A 17,643-nucleotide genomic window follows, 5' to 3' on the forward strand; every position below is an offset into this window, starting at 1 on the left:
CAGCCCCTAGGCTGTTAGAGCTGCAGCGATAGTCCGCCTCCGTGGCATCCGAGTACAGCCACCCTCACTTGTCAGAGCCTCTTCAGGGACCAGGGAGCCAGGACCCAAGCTCTTCATACAAATCCTCACACTTAACAGGGTCACTGCCTAGGTTCACTGTGAAGGATACGCACTGTGGGGATGAGCACCCATTGTGGGGATGCTCCACATAAGGCTATTTAAGTGAAAAAGGACAGTCACCGGAAATAAAACAAGCCACTCCATTTCTTTTTGGTGGTAGGATGAGGAACAAAGGGGCTTCTACATCAATCAAATAAGGCTTTGAAACAGTCAGTAAAACAAAAAGAAAACTGATTTCTCAAAGGTCAATTAAAAAAAAATGAGCTCCCCTCTCATTAAAAAAAATACATTATGGAAATTCTCTCAAATTTATGCAACAGGCTTAATTTTGAATCTTAGGAGGGAATTAATCTCCTCCCATTTTCACTCCACATTTTATGTTCAAGTTGCTATTATAAATTCTTTGAATAGCAATCAGCCATGATGCAGGATCATGGAGATGTAATGATTTACTTGCGTCGAAATACATCTACACAAATTATGCGTACAGCACAGACCTATGAACAAAAAGGTGAAGGAAGGGAACATTATTTTCAGGTAGAAACATTAACCTGATGGATTATTGCAGATTTGAGAAATCAGCACATAAAACTACTGGACAGAGCATTGTGTACAGGTGCTTTATCTGTGTGGAGACAAAGGCTGAACTGCTTGTCCCAAGTTAGTGCTGGAAGGAGGGAAAGAGGAGAGTAGAAGAAAGACTATGAACAAAATCTTAAAACAAGAACGTGGGAGAAAAAAAATCCTTTTTACTCCAACAGAGAATGAAAATGACCATTTTTCTTTAAAACTTCACCTCAAGTCAAAATGCTCTAGCCATAAAATACATACCAGCCAGCCCAGGCTGTAGACTTTGTAACCTACACAAGAGAAATGAGTGAAGAGCTTTCTTTCCTTGCCTCTCCCCCAGGGGCTGTAGTTGCTGGAATCGCCATGTAAACATTCCAAGTGTGTCTGTCACTGGTAGAAAGCCAGTAATACCCTACTGTCGATATTGTCAATACCCTACCACTGTGGTAAAACTAGGCTCTACGAAAAGTCCACCCAGTTATAAAGGCTGAATTATATTGACAGTATGTGTCAATTCATTGACTTTTAAATTATATTTTAATTTGAGAGAACACAGAACAATAAAGCCCATACTAATGAAAATATAACAACTGAATGTCATATACAAAAGAACTGTGAGCTGCACAGGTAATACATGAATGGGGAGAGAAAATTAGAGGGAAGTGAAAAGTACACAGAGCTAACCTACCAAACTGTATTTGTCAAATACGCGTGAGCTTTAATTTCTGTACTTATGTACAAGAGTTGTCTTTGGAGGAAACAAAACTGCAGACTTAGCTAGATGGATACACACAGCCCAGAATTAAACTGCACAGCGACATTTATTGTTTCAGCCTGGAAAAACATCCCTTTTTTAAATTTCACACAGCAAAGCAAGTTAAAAACTTCACTCATCAAATAAATGATAATTTAAACAAGAACTTGCTAAAGAAACCTCATCACAACAATGTTTTAGGGCCTGATCACTTTAAGTCCATGGGGCCATTAATGAATATCAACCAAGAGTCTCTTTTATGACCTGCAAGCCGTTTTTCCTACAACAAGAAGGTGTAACATGTTTGCTTGACTCAGGTGATACATTTAGAAAAGAAATCATGATTTTTTTCCTTTTGCTGTAACAGGCAGACAATGCATTTCTCGTTGTGATCAGGAAAGATGGAATGACTGCTGCCCTTCTCTCGCTGCTATCAACAGTTTTTCCCGCATTATCTCAAGGCTTGAATAGTCCGGCAACTTAAGATAGTTCACACAAGTCATTACGGAGGGCAAGAAGTCATCTGGGTTTTCTGTTGATTCGAATGTCTTCCGGACAATTGTCAAGGGCGGGTTCAAACTCCGGAAGCCTGATTTAAAGGGAAGGGAGACCAAGAAACTCAGTAAGTGTACAGAATGCACACAGCTCACAGAACACTTACTTATTCACTGAGGAATCGAGTTGGAATGACAGGCATACCTTTTTTATGTTACTCCTATCAGAAAACACTACACTGTTTTGCCGTAAAGTATTACTGCACACAGGAGGTACTGTTTCTCCCTCACTAATTAAATCTACATATTCAATATACATTTATTTGATGCACAGAACCTGGTATTGCTTTATTTACCATAAAAAGTCACTGTACAACATGGAGGCAAACAGTTCCTTATGCCTTCTGTTAAGGTACAGTACCATTTCATACTTATATTAGGATTCATCTTTGAAAAATCAGACTTTAGAATGCCTTCTCGTCTAAGAGTTCATAGTGTACAAATGACTAAAAATATGAATTTTATCTGGAAAAGCAGCACTACATGTGTATTAGTCATCCTACTTCAATGTATTTAAGGTAATTCCTATGAATTTCCCTACCAGTGACATCTCTTAATATATTACCAAATACAAAATTTATCAACATTATAATATTGGAATAACTAAGAGGTACTCTAAACCACATAAAAAATATCCAGCTATTGGTACTGAAGTATCATAAACACACATACCCACAGTTGGAATATATGCCAAGCATCAATAGTGTACCCACCTCCAACAGGCAATCTTGGGCTACCTGTCACGAACTGGAGAAATAACCTCTGCTGCTCATTATCAAAACTACTGAGAATCTCAAACAAAAACTTCACAGCCCGACTGCAACAGAAATACAGAAATAAATACATTATTTCATCATATTAAAATACAATTTTAAATCACATCACATTGCCAACTCTCACAATTAACTAGAAACTAAAATTTAAGTATGACTACATATGAATTCACATTATGATGAACTCTGACATCAAATTTGCTTCTGCTGTTATAGGTAGAATTCAAATGGAATGATTACTTTTGTAATAAAGAAGACTTAAAAAAAAACACAAAACTATATAAGAACTATATAAAAAACTATATAAGAACACATAATGGTTCTCCCCCCCCACTCCCCGCATATCTTCACAAAAATACTTGAAAAAGAACCTTTCGTTCCTAAAGTGCAGTCTTGAAAAAATTAAGGCCCAAAATATTGTAAAGCCTCCTTGTACTATGTAGACAAATTAAAAAAAATAACCCTTTATTGTTTATAACATTTGAGGTCCATCCCAGAAAGTCCAGCCATTGCTAACGAGAACAATTTGCGCGACATAGACATAACCTGGCAGCCAAGGAGAGTGGACTGGAACGCACATATGTGAATAATGGCTTCACTGTACTAGACAGTAGGGGCCATAGATGCTGTTGAGTGAGCATGTGTACTGTGAGGTTTGACATATTCAAAGTGACTGAGTAGAACTACGAATCTCCATCAAATTTTGCATTAAGCTTCAACATTTCTCCATGGAAACTATTTGCATGATTCAGAAGGCCGCAGCAATGGGCAACCGGTGATTGGCAGCTTCATCACGACAATGCGCCCGTTCATGCATCACATCTTGTGCAGAGTTTTTAAGTGAAACATTAAATCAGCCAGGTGACTCAGCTCCACTACAGCCCAGATTTGACGCCCTGAAACTTCTGGCTTTTCCCAAAACTAAAATCACCTTTGAAAGGGAAGAGATTTCAGGTCACAGATGAGATTCAGGAAAATGTGACAGGGTAGCTGATGGTGACTAGGAGAACTGTGTGAGGTCCCAAGGTGCCTGTTTTCAAGGGGACGGAGGCATCACTGTCCTATGTACAATGTTTCTTGTATCTTCTTCAATAAATGTCTCTATTTTTTATATTACATGGCTGAATATCTTCTGGGCAGACCTTGTATACATACATGGACTACCAACTTCTCAACTGAAAAACTGGCAGGTCCTAGTACTCACCTGTCATGAGTATAACCGTGATCTGGCCTGCAGCATTCCATCAGTGTCTTTGCATCCCAAGTGTCTGCTTTACTGCCACACAGGAGTTGATCCAGCTGTGCATTTAAATAAGGGTAATGAATTACTAAAGATAACAGATGTGTAATAGAGTGAAATGCATACAACATGTTCTATTTTATAGTACACTGATATAAAGGCTTATATGTATCAAGTAAGGGTATCATTTTCATATCAAAGACTTCTGCTTAGGACCTCTTTATATAATGTAGTCTCCTAATGCATTTATAGATTCAACCTCCTCAGTTACATATTAATAGGTACTCTGCCCATTTGCAGGGACTAGGTTCCAGAGAAGTCTTTGATCTCAAACAACACTTCTGAGACAAACCCTTGATCTAAGTTTTCCTAACTCTTCTTATTTCTTTAGAAGCTTTAACTTGATAATCTGTTTCTAACCAAGGAGATTTTCACAAATCCTGGCTTTGGGAATCACAAGCGTAATGAATTAGGGAAGCCCAGAGCTAGACAGACTAAGCTGGAGAGAGAAGTGGCAAAAGAAAGATGAACTGAGACGTACCAAATGGGTAGGTTTTCACATTTTGTAAAGAGAGGCACATCTATGCCACATAGTTGTTTGGGGCTGTATGGGAACCCACCTAGTCATTATAGAATCAGTGTTAGAAAGCAAAAAACGCCTTTGTGCCCTTGGAATATCCAACATCAGTTCTAAATTAAACTTACCTTTCTTCTAGTTTAACTGCCCATTTGCGGAATGACTATATACTTTTGAGAAAATCCAATCCAGGGCATATGAAGTTTAATATCTACTACATGTCACTCAGTGTCAGACACATTATGTATTCTGTTCAACAAGACGGAGATTATCCCAATTTTTCAGAAGAGGCAGCCAGATCATGTACAACTACTTAGCTATGGTCACACAGCTAAGTAGCAGGGACCAGAATTCAATTCTAGGAGTAACACTTGATGCTTTTCAATACCAGGTGATACTTAGTGCCTTAAAGTGCCAGGAATACCACATGCTTCAACAGATAGCAAAACAAAGTGGACATAAAAATAGTAATTGAGATTAAAATGCTAAGTTAATCAAAGATTTCCAGATTCAGCTGGCAATGAATGTGTATTCTAAAGCTAGGATTCAAAAAAATAAAGCAAGATGTTTCTAAACTGGGGAACCTGACACTTTCTAGACTTGTTCTATGACATTTAATCACAGTTTCTTGGGCTTCTTGTTGCACTTTAAGATGGCTAGAAAAAACTCTGCACATGAACTCATTTTTTTCCATTCTCAAAAGTATTATCTGAATTTGGCAACTAAGTGATTTACAACACTTCCTTAAAACTTCAAGGACTAACTTTTATCTTGAAACAAAGTCTCATCTAATTCAGGAAGTTTAGTCAAAACAAACAAAACAAAACAAAACAAAACAAAAAACCGTGCAACCTCCTCAGTGTCAGTTTCATTACTCTGGCTCTCCCTGCCAAGCACAGCAGCACAAACACCTGTCTCACTCTCCACCCAGCAATGGGGCCTCACCTGACAACGGTACTATGCATGCTCAATCATTCACACATGGACCCCACTCCCTTGTATTTAGTATTTATATTATGTTAAATATTTGTATAGTTCATATATCCTATTTGTACAATATAAAGTGTTATACTGAATGTTTAATATTCTTCCTTAGGAAATGATCTGATCTTTCCCAAAATCTACCTTTTGCTCCCAACCTCCCCTTTTATTCCAACAATGGAGTCTTTGACTAAGATAATTAGAGGTACAGAACTAGAAATGAACATTTTTTTTAGACATAAGCTACTCACTTCTTCTGGGTAGAAGTACTGAAGATGACTGAGTGGGAAGACTGATTCAAATCCATCTCTGAATGAATCAAATTGCCTGGAAACACCTTCATTTAGTGCCCAGAATATAACCAGCTGCAAAAAAGAAAAATCTTTTACAAACTGTGACAAAATTTCAAACCTCTTTCTGTGACACGGTACAGTAAAACCTCAAAAAAAAAAAAACAAAAAAAAAACCCCCAAGTATTTAAGTCTTTAAAGTATCTCCAAGAGAACTGCTTAAGTAAAAGATCAGTCAGGGCAATTTCTACCTTGGGGCCTCACCAGTCAGAAAGTATAAAAAATGTGTATTTATAGTTAGTTTGTTTTTAAAATTCATTTACGTAAAATCCCTATGGTATAGAGTTATAGATTACCTTACTAGATGAGATGCAGATGAAAATTTCCCAAGGGGATAAAATGTTACTGAGAATTAAAAGAGTATGCTTCAAGAGTCACAATTACCAACTGTTAAGTGTTTTTAATGTGAACTTTTTCATTCTATATTGTGTTCAGTTTTTAGAACCCAACCCTTCGTGTGCCTCCACTTAGAAAAAGGCAAACTCTGAAAATGTGGTCACATGAAATTGAAGGATAACAGAAAGCATCTGTTAACAGTCCAACATTATTTCATCATCAATTTGGTCAAAAATGAGAGGACATATTCAAATAAAATTTTTTAAGTGTTTTATTGATAGAAAAATAAAAGCATTATTGTAAATTATTTTCAGAGAACCTTAATCTGGATGTTAACTCTTCATTTAATAGTAAACTGAAAGATTAGCCTTCTCACAGTTAGAAAAAGTGGCAGGTAGTGTGAGAAGGCTTAAGTATGAGTATTAAAAAAATTTCTTACACATCACAGAAATGTTAGGTAAATCAAATAGTATCTAAGGTACTCTTTTACTATACACTTTCTCTCTCAAATTGATGAAAAACCATAGCCAAAATTTTTCAGAGGTTCTGTCGAATCCCACAGTTAGGCTACCAGAAAAGTTAGGTCTGTCTATGTGGAAGGTGGCATTTCATCTTCAACCCAATGCTCTTTCCATTTAATGTCAGGAAAAACCAATAGAAACTTTTCAAAAAGTAGTAATAAAGATCTACATGGGTTGCAGTTTAAAAGTATAATTTATATTTAATATAAAGTCGTTTTCTTAATTTTAGCAAATATAGTCAAAGACCACGAATTAGTAATTTGAAAAGCCTCACCAAACCCGTGTGTGTGTGTGTGTGTGTGTGTGTGTGTGTGTGTTAGAAGCAATTCTTCTTAGCTGGCTTGAAAGACAGAAATGCAATACGGTGAGATCACAAGGAATGGCTCCTTTTCACTGATTTCTTTGGAAACTGTGAGCAAACGTGAAATGTGATTTTAGCAGATAATATTTAAACTTGGGAATAGCAAATGCAAGATTGTGTAAGGCACTGTGAAACATCCAACACATCCCCCAGTAGAGCAAACAGAAGCTAAGGCCTGAAAAGGCAACTTCATGCATGATTCCATGGGTCAAAGGTCTCAAACCAGTCCATGCAGGCAGCTAGCCGACACCTCCCACACCTCACTGGAAGGGCTCCCTCCCTCTCCTTTAGAGCAATATCCACAGGCAAAGCTATGCCATCACCACAGATGGCCTTCTCCCCAAAGGGAAGACCACAATTACGTACTCTTAGATACTCTTCTAGGTTGTGGATAGTGACAGGTATATCCTTTCCTCCTTTCTTCAGTTCAATGTTAGGAAACCCTGGCAGGGTGAAATCCAATCCTAGATCTTCAACTGAGCAGCCATTTATAGTCAGGGTTTCTAATGCATATCGTAGACTCTCTTTGGTCTAAACAAAAAGCAGGGGGATTGTCAAGCTCACTTATTCACTTGATTATGTATTTGTGTTTATAAAATAAAAGGTATGCTAACAAATTTTATGGACTCCTCTACTTCTTAGCCTACTTTTTCTTATTTTGCCATAATCTCCACATGAACAAGTCACTGAGATCACAAAGGAAATAATCTTAAACATTTCTGAATCCAACTGTCTTTACATGAGAAACAAGATGTCAAGTGTTCCTCCATAATGAGATGTTTGGTACTCAATTTGTTCATACTCAAATCCTACTTCACAGAAGAGTGTGGTCTCTGGAGGCAGACCAACTCTTCATAAATTCTTGGCTAATCTTAATGAATCCAATATATGTACATAGCTAATACTGAATAATATGATACACTTAGAAAATTATAAATACAAATACTGAGAATAATACACTATCTAGTATTAGCAATAAACTATTCTCTGCAAAGTCCAAGTCTAAAGAATACCCTGCAGACTCTTCGTTTAAGCCTAGAATAACACTGTATCTATTCATGTAATAGCACTATAGTTGCTATTCAAGTCACACTCTAAAAACAAATGTTACAAGTAGTTTGTGTTACTCACTTTTTTAAATGCTTAAGATGACAAAAAATTGTATTTATATTTTATAAAAACATTTTTTTTAAAGATTAAGCATGAAAGACCAAGAACCAAAACTACAAATTCTATCTGATTATTAATGTCTCCAATACAGGAGAAAAAAGACAAATGGGTTTCTGGATTGGAGATACCTCCAAGTATTAAATTCCTAGAGGCAAAACACTCAAGTGCAGAACATTAGTCATTTTAATTAAAACAGGGTGATTATTAAATCATTTAAAAGAAACTGAAAGCTGCTTAGGATCCCAGATAATTCAAAATACAGAGACAGTGGCAGCATTATTTAAGATTAAGGTAACATATGGCCGCTGAGGATTATGTTCACTTTTATTTTTAATGTTCACGTTTACTTCTCTGCAAAAACTTATGTGTTTATATCTCAGTTTCAGGTTCATCATTTGATGACACCAAAGGAAGGTTTTTCATTTTGCATCTGAAATATTCTTCAGCAGAAAGGCTAAAAAATTATAATTCTCTTCTAATGTCCTCCTACTGAAAAGCTCTCAAAATTGTCCCCCCACCTCTTGTTACAGATCACAACAATCAGTGGTATGCTAAAGACTCTTCTCCCACAGCTACTCAAGAAATATATATAAAGGTTTTCATTACAAATTGCTACTATTAATAGGTATCTAGAATATACAATATATCCTTGAGATGTTTAAAAGAGAGAACAAATCTCAAAAGATGTGAGGAAGAACTGCAGTGGAGACATGGATACATAACAGAGCTTGCAAAATATATGAGACTGCAGGCTCCAGACCAAGCAGGCTGGGCTTGAATTCTAGCTCTCCCACGTTCTAGGTATGTGACCTTGGGCAGCAGGTTACTCAAACCTATCTGCCTCGGGTGTCTCATGTGTAAAACAAGGATAAGAGAAATATCTAAGTCTCACGGGGTTATTGTGGATTAAATGAATTAACCTAAGTGAAGCACTTATATTATTTGAATTACCCGAAAATAATTTGAATTAATGTTAAGTAAAGCACTTGAACAGTCATGATTTTACTTTCCTTCCTTGTTCTCACCTCTCGGCCATTATTTATGTAAAAGATGATACTAAGTAAGATTTAGTAGTTTAAAATTTTCAAAGTTAGCATAAACCCAACTGGTTTTAAAAGTCAAAAAACAACAGATACTGTATGGAAAACATGGACTTGGCCTCTTTTTAAAGACTTGGCCATGCCCCTTAGTAAGCATATTTTTCCAAAACCACCAACAATTACCAATTAATACAGGAGTTAAGATTAATTCCCTCACAAATCGTCTTTTTCCCCTGATTAAAAAAAAGACGTTCTAAAATCCTCACTTGTCTACTGTAAGTTCCTCTCCATTTCATCAAGAGATGTGACACTTTTACTCTACAGAATCTCAAGTCTGTACTCTTAATGGGCGTTAATTTAACAAGGGTCCATGTTACCTGCCCAAATATAAGTTTATCTGAATCTGTGACATTTTTTTAAAATACAACTTTGCCTCCTTCTAATGTCAGGTACAGAACCACTACTAACCTCAGACTGAGTCAAATAATTTTTTCATCTACTGTTAGTAAAGAATATAAATTAATGATATAAAGCTCAGAATTACCCTCAAACTCTAACAGAAAAACTTCAACATATATTATCAAGAAATAGTGCACAGCCACTGTGATCTTTAAAGATATCTTCCTGACTCGCCCTGGCTGGTGTGACTCAGTGGACTGAGTGCTGGCCTGCGAACTGAAAGGTCGCCAGTTTGATTCCCAGTCATGACACATGCCAGGGTTGTAGGCCAGATCCACAGTTACAGATGTGTGAGAGGCAACCAACTGATGTTTCTCTCAAACACTGATGTTTCCCTCTCTCCCTCCCTTCCCCCCTCTCTGAGAGAGAGAGAGAGAGAGAGAGAGAGAGAGAGATCTTCCTGAGATCTGTCTAAAAACAAATGGACTCATGGACTCTTCCTAAATTAAGCGACCTTTTTGGGAGGGAAAAAAAAATCCACGTAAAATTTAACAAGATCCCTTAGTATGAGTTAGGAGTGTATTTTATTTGTTAATCAAGCCATTTACTCATCAACTACTGTTATTATATATAGGTCATCTTAACCACTGTAAAATGTTTCAGTTGTGATAAAAAATTAAACTCTTAAAATACCACATTAATATAGAATAATAAATGGGTCAAATGCAAACCACTTAACAGAGGCCTCATCTTTCTACTAATAAGAAACTCAGCCATTTGACTGTTTCCTCATCTTTAAAGCCTACCTGGGATTTATCCTGTTCAAGTCTTTTCTTCTGTCTGACAATGTCTTCTAGGTGATACACTGATCTGGCTACTACTGGGTCAATGTCAAACAAATCGTGGGATGTCAATGAAGTTTCTTGCCGCAGCATCCACTTATAAAAGGGTAAGCCAAGAGGCAGGTCCACCTGAAAGGGAATATGCAAAATATTTTAACAGTCACAGCTTATTGAATTGCCTCAATTCTATAAATTACAGTTAAAAAGATCATTTTAAAAGGTCTAGTAATCTCCAGGGGAAAGAATGTATTTAGGAACTGTTTCCTTCATTATATAAAACTGTCTCCATTTAATCTGGGGTCCTGATATTATGAAAAATTTAAATACTTAAGAATTCCATTTAAACAATGACTGTATAAAATAATTTTTCAATGATCGACATGTAATCTCCATAAGGGCTCAACATCAGGAGATGTTTAGAAAGAGGTTAAAAGGAAGAACCAAATGACTACCATTAAAACAAAAATGCAACTTTTTAAAAAAAATTTTTATTGTTATTCAATTGCAGTTGTATGCCTTTTCTCCCCATCCCTCCACCCCACCCAGCTGAACCCACCTCCCTCCCCCACCTCCACCCTCCCCCTTGATTTTGTCCATGTGTCGTTTATAGTAGTTCCTGTAAAAATGGAACTTCTAAAATAACTGATTAATAGTTCATTCTTTAGTTAAAGTGAAATAGTGAGCTTGTGAATTTGTTATCAAATGAAAATGTCTCCCACATACAGAGACAAAGTAGCTCAGGAGATGTGAGAAGGAAATGAAAGTCCAGAAATACTCAAACCTTTGAGCTTTCTTGGATTATTTTCATTCCAGCTCTCTAATGGCAATTTACTGTAGTTCAGTTACATACTCTTGCTTTCCAACTGAATTAAAACTCTAATGTCAAACACTTTAGAAATACATTAGTTAAAACCACCTTTAATATTGTCTGACTCTGAACTCCTGCTACTAACAAAATGTGGGACACAGACTGACACTTGGGCCTCACCCTGACTACTGAATCAGAATTGGCTTTTGTTAACAAAATCTCCAAATAATTCACATGCACATTAAAGCTTGTGAAGCACTATTTTAAAATACAACATTAAGTGCACGAGATTACGTACTCTTGTAGAACATAGGCACAAAAAAATTATAGAAGAACAAATAATCGTAAACTCACCAATCTGAAATCCATGATAGCCTTTGCCATTAATTTGCCTAAGAAGCGAAACTTCATCTTAACTTTTGCAATATGAGCTGGCTTTGCTGTCCTACCAAAGGGAAGGGCAAACAAGCCCTGGAGGTTTTGAATGTACTTGGTCCCTTCTTGGCTTCCTGTAAAATAAGCAAATCATCAAATTTAGATGCTCTTTCCCCAAACAAGACAAAACAAAACCTGCTAAGAACAGTTAAGAAATTCAGTATTCTCACAATCAGATAGATCATGGAATGAAGTCCTCTAGAGCTGGAAGGGCCTCCCTTATTTGAAAAATGAGAAAACGAAGGCTGGAATAAATTAAGGTCAGGGAGCACAGTCCTTTGCTAGAAGTTAAATTTATTTAATGAACTGTAAGGGCCTATTACCTGAACTGAGTAACATAAAATGACTCAGTCAGAGACTAGTACTTACCTTTTGGATTGCTAAGAGTTACTTCTTCACCTCTCCAGAGACCCAAGTCAGCTCTCTGTAGTTCCTGAGATACGAGTGCATAAAACTCCAGTGTAGGCCCAAGACCTGTGCCAACCTACAGAAGAACAAAAGTAGAACAATTTCAAATTTTAGAATTTGTGCTTTTATTTTTTTTTTCCTTAACCTGACAGCCTGTTTGCAATCTGGATATTAACAGGAACTGTTTATCAAGATGTAGTAGAGATTATGTCCCCAACTGTCCTGAGTATATTGTTTTCCTTCAGTCTTGGTCTCCCAGAACAAGAGCTAGCAGCCCTTTATACTTACTTTCCTATTCCCTATGGCCCTTATTGTACCTGTATGGTTCCAGCTTATATCCTGAGAAAAGCACATTGGTAGCTATATACCTTACCCTCAGGGACTAAGATGGCATAGTCTGCATATGGCTCTCTCTTTGGTGAATGGTAACACTGAAACCAGCTCAGATGCCACCGCCTCAGGAGAAGCCTCCTTCTCCTCCCAGTTAGCTTCCTCCTTTTCTTAGGACTTGCATTTCAGCTATTTAAGTACTTACCACATTACTTTGTCGCCATTTCACTACATGCCTGTCTGTATCTCTCACTTGAGAGAACCTTTAATTCACCTCTCCATCCTCTACAGTCCCCCAGCACACACCAGCCACTTGATAGAGGTTGGTAGGGGAAGGTCTGAACCCACACCAGCATGCACCAGGCTAACTTAGCCTCAGAGAGTACACCAGTGCTTCTCAAGCCCCATGGTGCACTGGACTCCCCTGAGAGCTTTACCAGTATGCACAGGTCCTGAAGATTCTGATTTGGCAGGTTTAGAGCCTGGGTATTTTGAGACAAGTTCCAAAGATAACTGTACAGACTTGAATGAAAACCCCTCCTCCATGAGAAACATGAGCCTGGGGCAATGTTCCCAGACTAACTATTCCTTCTTGTTCTATCAAGGCCCTCCCAGCTCAGACCACAAGTTAGATATGTGGCTAATGACAAGTTAATACCACAGTTTACAGGGCTAAATCTAACCATAGTCCTGTCAAGAAGACTATTATTTCACTTATAGAAGATTTTTCAAATAATGGGTATTATCATTATCACAGTAACTTTTAAAAAGTATCCACACTAGCTTACATGAAATCCACCAAAGGCTTAATGCAACTTTCGTTTGGAAAGTGATCTGCTGGGACCTGGTGATGTGTTCTCAATCCACCCCACCCTTTTGTCAGTACTGCATAGCAGTGAATGGCATCAGCATTCAGCCCACACTCCAACCCAAACCTGGGAGTCGTGGGTGGCTCTTCTTGGTCTTGCTCTCCACATTCCAAACAATTATTAAACACTCTAAGCCCCACCTTCAAAATATATTTTCAACTCTTATTACCAACCTCTCTTATCTGGTCTCTGTACTAGCAATCTTGGCATCTCAGCCTATTCTCACAGTGCTAAGAGAGAACCTTACAAAACCTAACTTCATTTCATTCCTCCACACCCTCTGAGGCTTCCCATCTCACTCAAAGTGAAAGCTCAGGTTGGAAAAACTGTCCACATGTCCTACGTGACCCGTCCTCCCTCCCCGACTCCTACATCCAGGCAGTCCTCTGTCGACAGGCAGGAATATCTGCCTCAGGCTTTCACTTGTCTTGTTATTTTCCTAGAGATACCCTCCTCCCAGAGTTAATGACTCACCTCTGCTCAAATGTCACCTTAGACCATCCTATCCCCTCCCCATCATGCTCCATCTTGTTGTTTTCCTTCATCTCATGAGTGTGTGTTTATCAACTCCCCAAACTAAAAGAAAAGCTCCCTGACTGCAGGGACTCTGTATAATTTGTTCTCCACTCAACCCCGGGCATTAGAAGAGAGGAAGGAGGGGAAAGAGAGAGAAGCAAAGAGAAAAAGAATAAAACTGCATTAATATCTGGTATCCACCAGATGGTGCTTTAAAGTCAGTTATTTCTCCCTTTAGGATAATTACTCTAGGCTAAGGAGAAATCACAGATCAGATCAGTCTACCTCCTTCATCCAAATACTGTTATTTCTACAGGTAAAACAGACAACTTAGATTATTAAATGACATGGGTATCACCACAAACACTTTTGTCATAGCAAGTCTCTGTAAGAGTGGAAAGACCACCTCATATATACTCTGGCAATTCACCCCTATCTTGGGCCAGCCAGCAGCCCTGCACTGCAGATCAACCAGATCTTTTCAGGGATCTTCATTTCACTCAGCCACTCCATTAAGAAGGTAGGTACTTTGGCTTTGCTTCAGTTGCTTTTTAAAGGAAGACAAAGTATAAAGCACTAGAAACAAAATAGAGGAAAACAAAAAACTGACAACTTGCCTTACTTAAAACTTCTGAAGTCTTTTTCTTTCAAACTTACATACTTGGCATTTAGCATGTGACAATATTCCAGGCATTTTACTTATTTAATTATTCTAACCATATGAGAGGTAGCTTTATTTATCATACCCTGTTGAGCTATGATTGAGGAATTTATATAACCTGCCCAATGTTACACAGCCAGTAAGTGGCAACACGAGGCTCCACAGTCCATGTCCTAATCTTCCACCATCCCAGAAGGCTGGGTCATTTACAGCGCCAACCCATAGGGCTTGGGTGGACTTCCTAAGTCCAGAGACAGGTTTAGTTCTTCCCCACCTTACCACTTATATCCCTGTTCAAGATAAAACCCATTCTGATCTTACATTTTTGGATTAGGACTCCTCTACAGTTGTTAGAGAGTCTTGCTGATGGCCACCAGCTGCTTTGTGTGGTTGAATTTGATTTACAGCCTCAGGTCCATTTCATATAAAAGGGGAGGAATCCAAAAAACCCAGGAATTTATTTATAAAAAATTGTGTATTTATTCTTACAAGTTTAAACTTCAGTCCCTTTCAAACTACTCTGCATTTGATGCAATGCATCTATTGAGATGGGTTTTTTGAACTTGTTGATTTTGATGTCTTTTAGTGCTTCTGCTATTTTTTTGTTTCATCTCTTCTACATGGGCAAAATGTTTCCCTTTGAGGATTTCTTTTCATACGGAGAAACAAAAAAAGTCGCTTGGGGCAAGACTGGGTGAATAGGGAGGGTGAGGCATGGGGGTCACACCCCTTTTGGTCAAAAAGTGCTGAATACTCAGCAAGGTGTAGGCAGGTGTGCTCATAAATCACCCATCATGAAATGGGTAAATATGTTGAAAGAGCCTTCAAAAAAATTCAATGAAGCCAAATGCAGCCTCTCACAACACCACCAGCTGGTACACTGATCCTGATAGGTTCCTAGAACAACTTACCTAGTGTTCTGGGGGAAGCTGGTACTACAGGGGCCACCCTCCAGAATTCCAAGGATTTTTTTTTTTGGACCCCCCTCCCCCTGACCTTGGGGTAAAAGGAACACTCCTCCCAATCTCTCTCTTCCCCAGTAAAGTTGGCTCCTGGAATCTTTTACATAGTCAATAGGTAAAACCCAACAAGTAACATGCAATTTGAACAGACCCATAAAGAATAAGAGAGAAGACATACCTGGCAAAAAAAAAAAAAAAAAAAAAAAAAAGTGCTGGTGTAAAAAAGTGGAAGCCTTGTTTAAATAAAGTAAGCAGATAAGTAACCTAGAGTAAAGGTCTTGCAGTTTTATGAGTAAGAAATTTGGGCATGTAAACATATTAAGGACTGTGTCCTCTAAGTAAGAGGCATGATGAAGGTAGGATCTAAAGAAGATCCAAATTTCTTATTATGGCAGTCAAGGCCTCCATTCTAACTCCTCTCCCTCTGTCAATTCCAGAGCAGTTTCTCCCTTCTGCCATTCATTACCAAGGCAGATCCTTTGCTCAAGCCACATTCTTTTGTCCCTTAACTCTCCCTTCTCCCCTTTCCATTAGGATGTAACTCAACAGCGTACTTCTCTTCAAAGCCTTCTCCACACATTCCTGAGACAGTGTTCCTTGCCTGAAAAGCCTCCTTCACTTGGTACCTATACCACTCATTTGTCACACTAGTTTGTACCTCTGTCCTGTGTCTCCCCAACCACGCTGTAATACTTTGAATGCAGGAACTATGTCTGGATCCCAGGAGGGCCGCATACTCCCCAGTACACGACTACTTAAAATTTTAATTTGATGACTGAATACTCTTAACTTTTCCAAGTCTTAATGAGGAAAAAAATCAAAGTCATAATTAAAATTGCTTGTATAACTACAGACTATTAAAATCTATACAGTACTTACCATGAGCCAGGCACTATTCTAATGCTTCATAATACAGACCTAGTCACAATTGTTGAGGTTGTTCTACAGCCTACATTTTATAGGTAAGAAAGCTGAGGGGCAGAGTTATTGGCTATTATAAATACATAATCAGTACAAGGGAAGGTTTGACAATTTTACATCCGTAAAACCCAGAAACTCTTACATCCGTAAGAGTTTCAGAAGTCCAAAAACTCTTAAGAAATTAAGCAAAAGGGAGGGAAAGTATTCCTGAGACTCAGTACTTCAGAGTTAAAATATACAGAAAATCATCATTTGATTATTTTGGGGTACTGTCCTAGTTGTTTAAAAGCATCTCAAAAGAAATAAAAGACAAAGATTTAAAAAAAGAAGTAAAACTTTTTCACAGATGACATTACAAAAGTCAACTCTTACAACTGTACATCTTGAAAGTGTGCATTTACTAAATGTAAATTTTATCTCAGTAAACCTAGTTTTTACAAATGCAATTCAAACATTTTGAAAGAAAAAGTAAAAGGATGTTTTTGATGTATCAACTAAAGATTCCAAACATTTGTTCTTGTTCCAGGAAAAATATATTAATTATACAACTTAACCTCAAAAAATGGAGAACTGCCCGGGCTGGTATGGCTCAGCAGATTGAGCGCCAGCCTGAAAACTGAAGAGTTGCCGGTTCAATTCCTTGTCGGAGCACATGCCTGTGCTGTCCACCAGGTCCCTGGTTGGGGGTATGTGAGAGGCATCCGATCAAACACTGGATGCCTCTCAGACATCAATTGTTTCTCTCCCTCTCTCCCTTCCTTCCCCCCTTTCTAAAAGTAAATAAATAAAAAAATTTTTAAAACAGAACTTAGAACAAATCTCCAGATTTTAGGTAATTCCCAATTGTCCTAGGACCAAGACACTCTAATTTATCAAGGGCACAAATCACACTAAAAACTGTCCATAGTCTCAAAAGCTTACCTCATTTTCATACTGGATTTCTAACATGGCCCTTGAGCTGCCAAGATCCTGCATCACAGACTCAGCTTGTTTCAGCAGCTCCTCTCTGTTCACAGTACGCTACAAAATAAAGTACAGAAGTGAGGAAATGAAGTTCATATTAATAAATAGGCTGCATTTCTTGAAGTACAAAAAAATAAATAAATAAAAATTGTTAAAAAATTACTTCTTTTAAAAAGCATACC

General features: G+C 37.9%; 1 protein-coding gene across 22 annotated transcripts in view; it reads right to left on the reverse strand.

Annotated features, from left to right (window-relative positions):
• Positions 1 to 1,492: 1,492 nt before the first annotated feature.
• Positions 1,493 to 17,643, reverse strand: part of TRIP12 (thyroid hormone receptor interactor 12) — a 134,245-nt gene continuing 118,094 nt past the window's right edge. For all 22 annotated transcript variants that reach the window (XM_024563805.4, XM_024563820.3, XM_024563821.3 and 19 more), the window contains 9 exons: positions 17,420 to 17,518; positions 12,201 to 12,315; positions 11,751 to 11,905; positions 10,553 to 10,717; positions 7,504 to 7,668; positions 5,821 to 5,934; positions 3,976 to 4,070; positions 2,712 to 2,815; positions 1,493 to 2,033 (listed from right to left, as the gene is read on the reverse strand). In XM_024563805.4, coding sequence (XP_024419573.1) covers positions 1,837 to 2,033; positions 2,712 to 2,815; positions 3,976 to 4,070; positions 5,821 to 5,934; positions 7,504 to 7,668; positions 10,553 to 10,717; positions 11,751 to 11,905; positions 12,201 to 12,315; positions 17,420 to 17,518 — 1,209 coding nt within the window. In that variant the 3' untranslated portion in view covers positions 1,493 to 1,836. The remainder of the gene's footprint in view (positions 2,034 to 2,711; positions 2,816 to 3,975; positions 4,071 to 5,820; positions 5,935 to 7,503; positions 7,669 to 10,552; positions 10,718 to 11,750; positions 11,906 to 12,200; positions 12,316 to 17,419; positions 17,519 to 17,643) is intronic.

This window comes from Desmodus rotundus, chromosome 2 (assembly GCF_022682495.2).
Source record: "Desmodus rotundus isolate HL8 chromosome 2, HLdesRot8A.1, whole genome shotgun sequence".
Taxonomy (NCBI): Eukaryota; Metazoa; Chordata; class Mammalia; order Chiroptera; family Phyllostomidae; genus Desmodus; species Desmodus rotundus.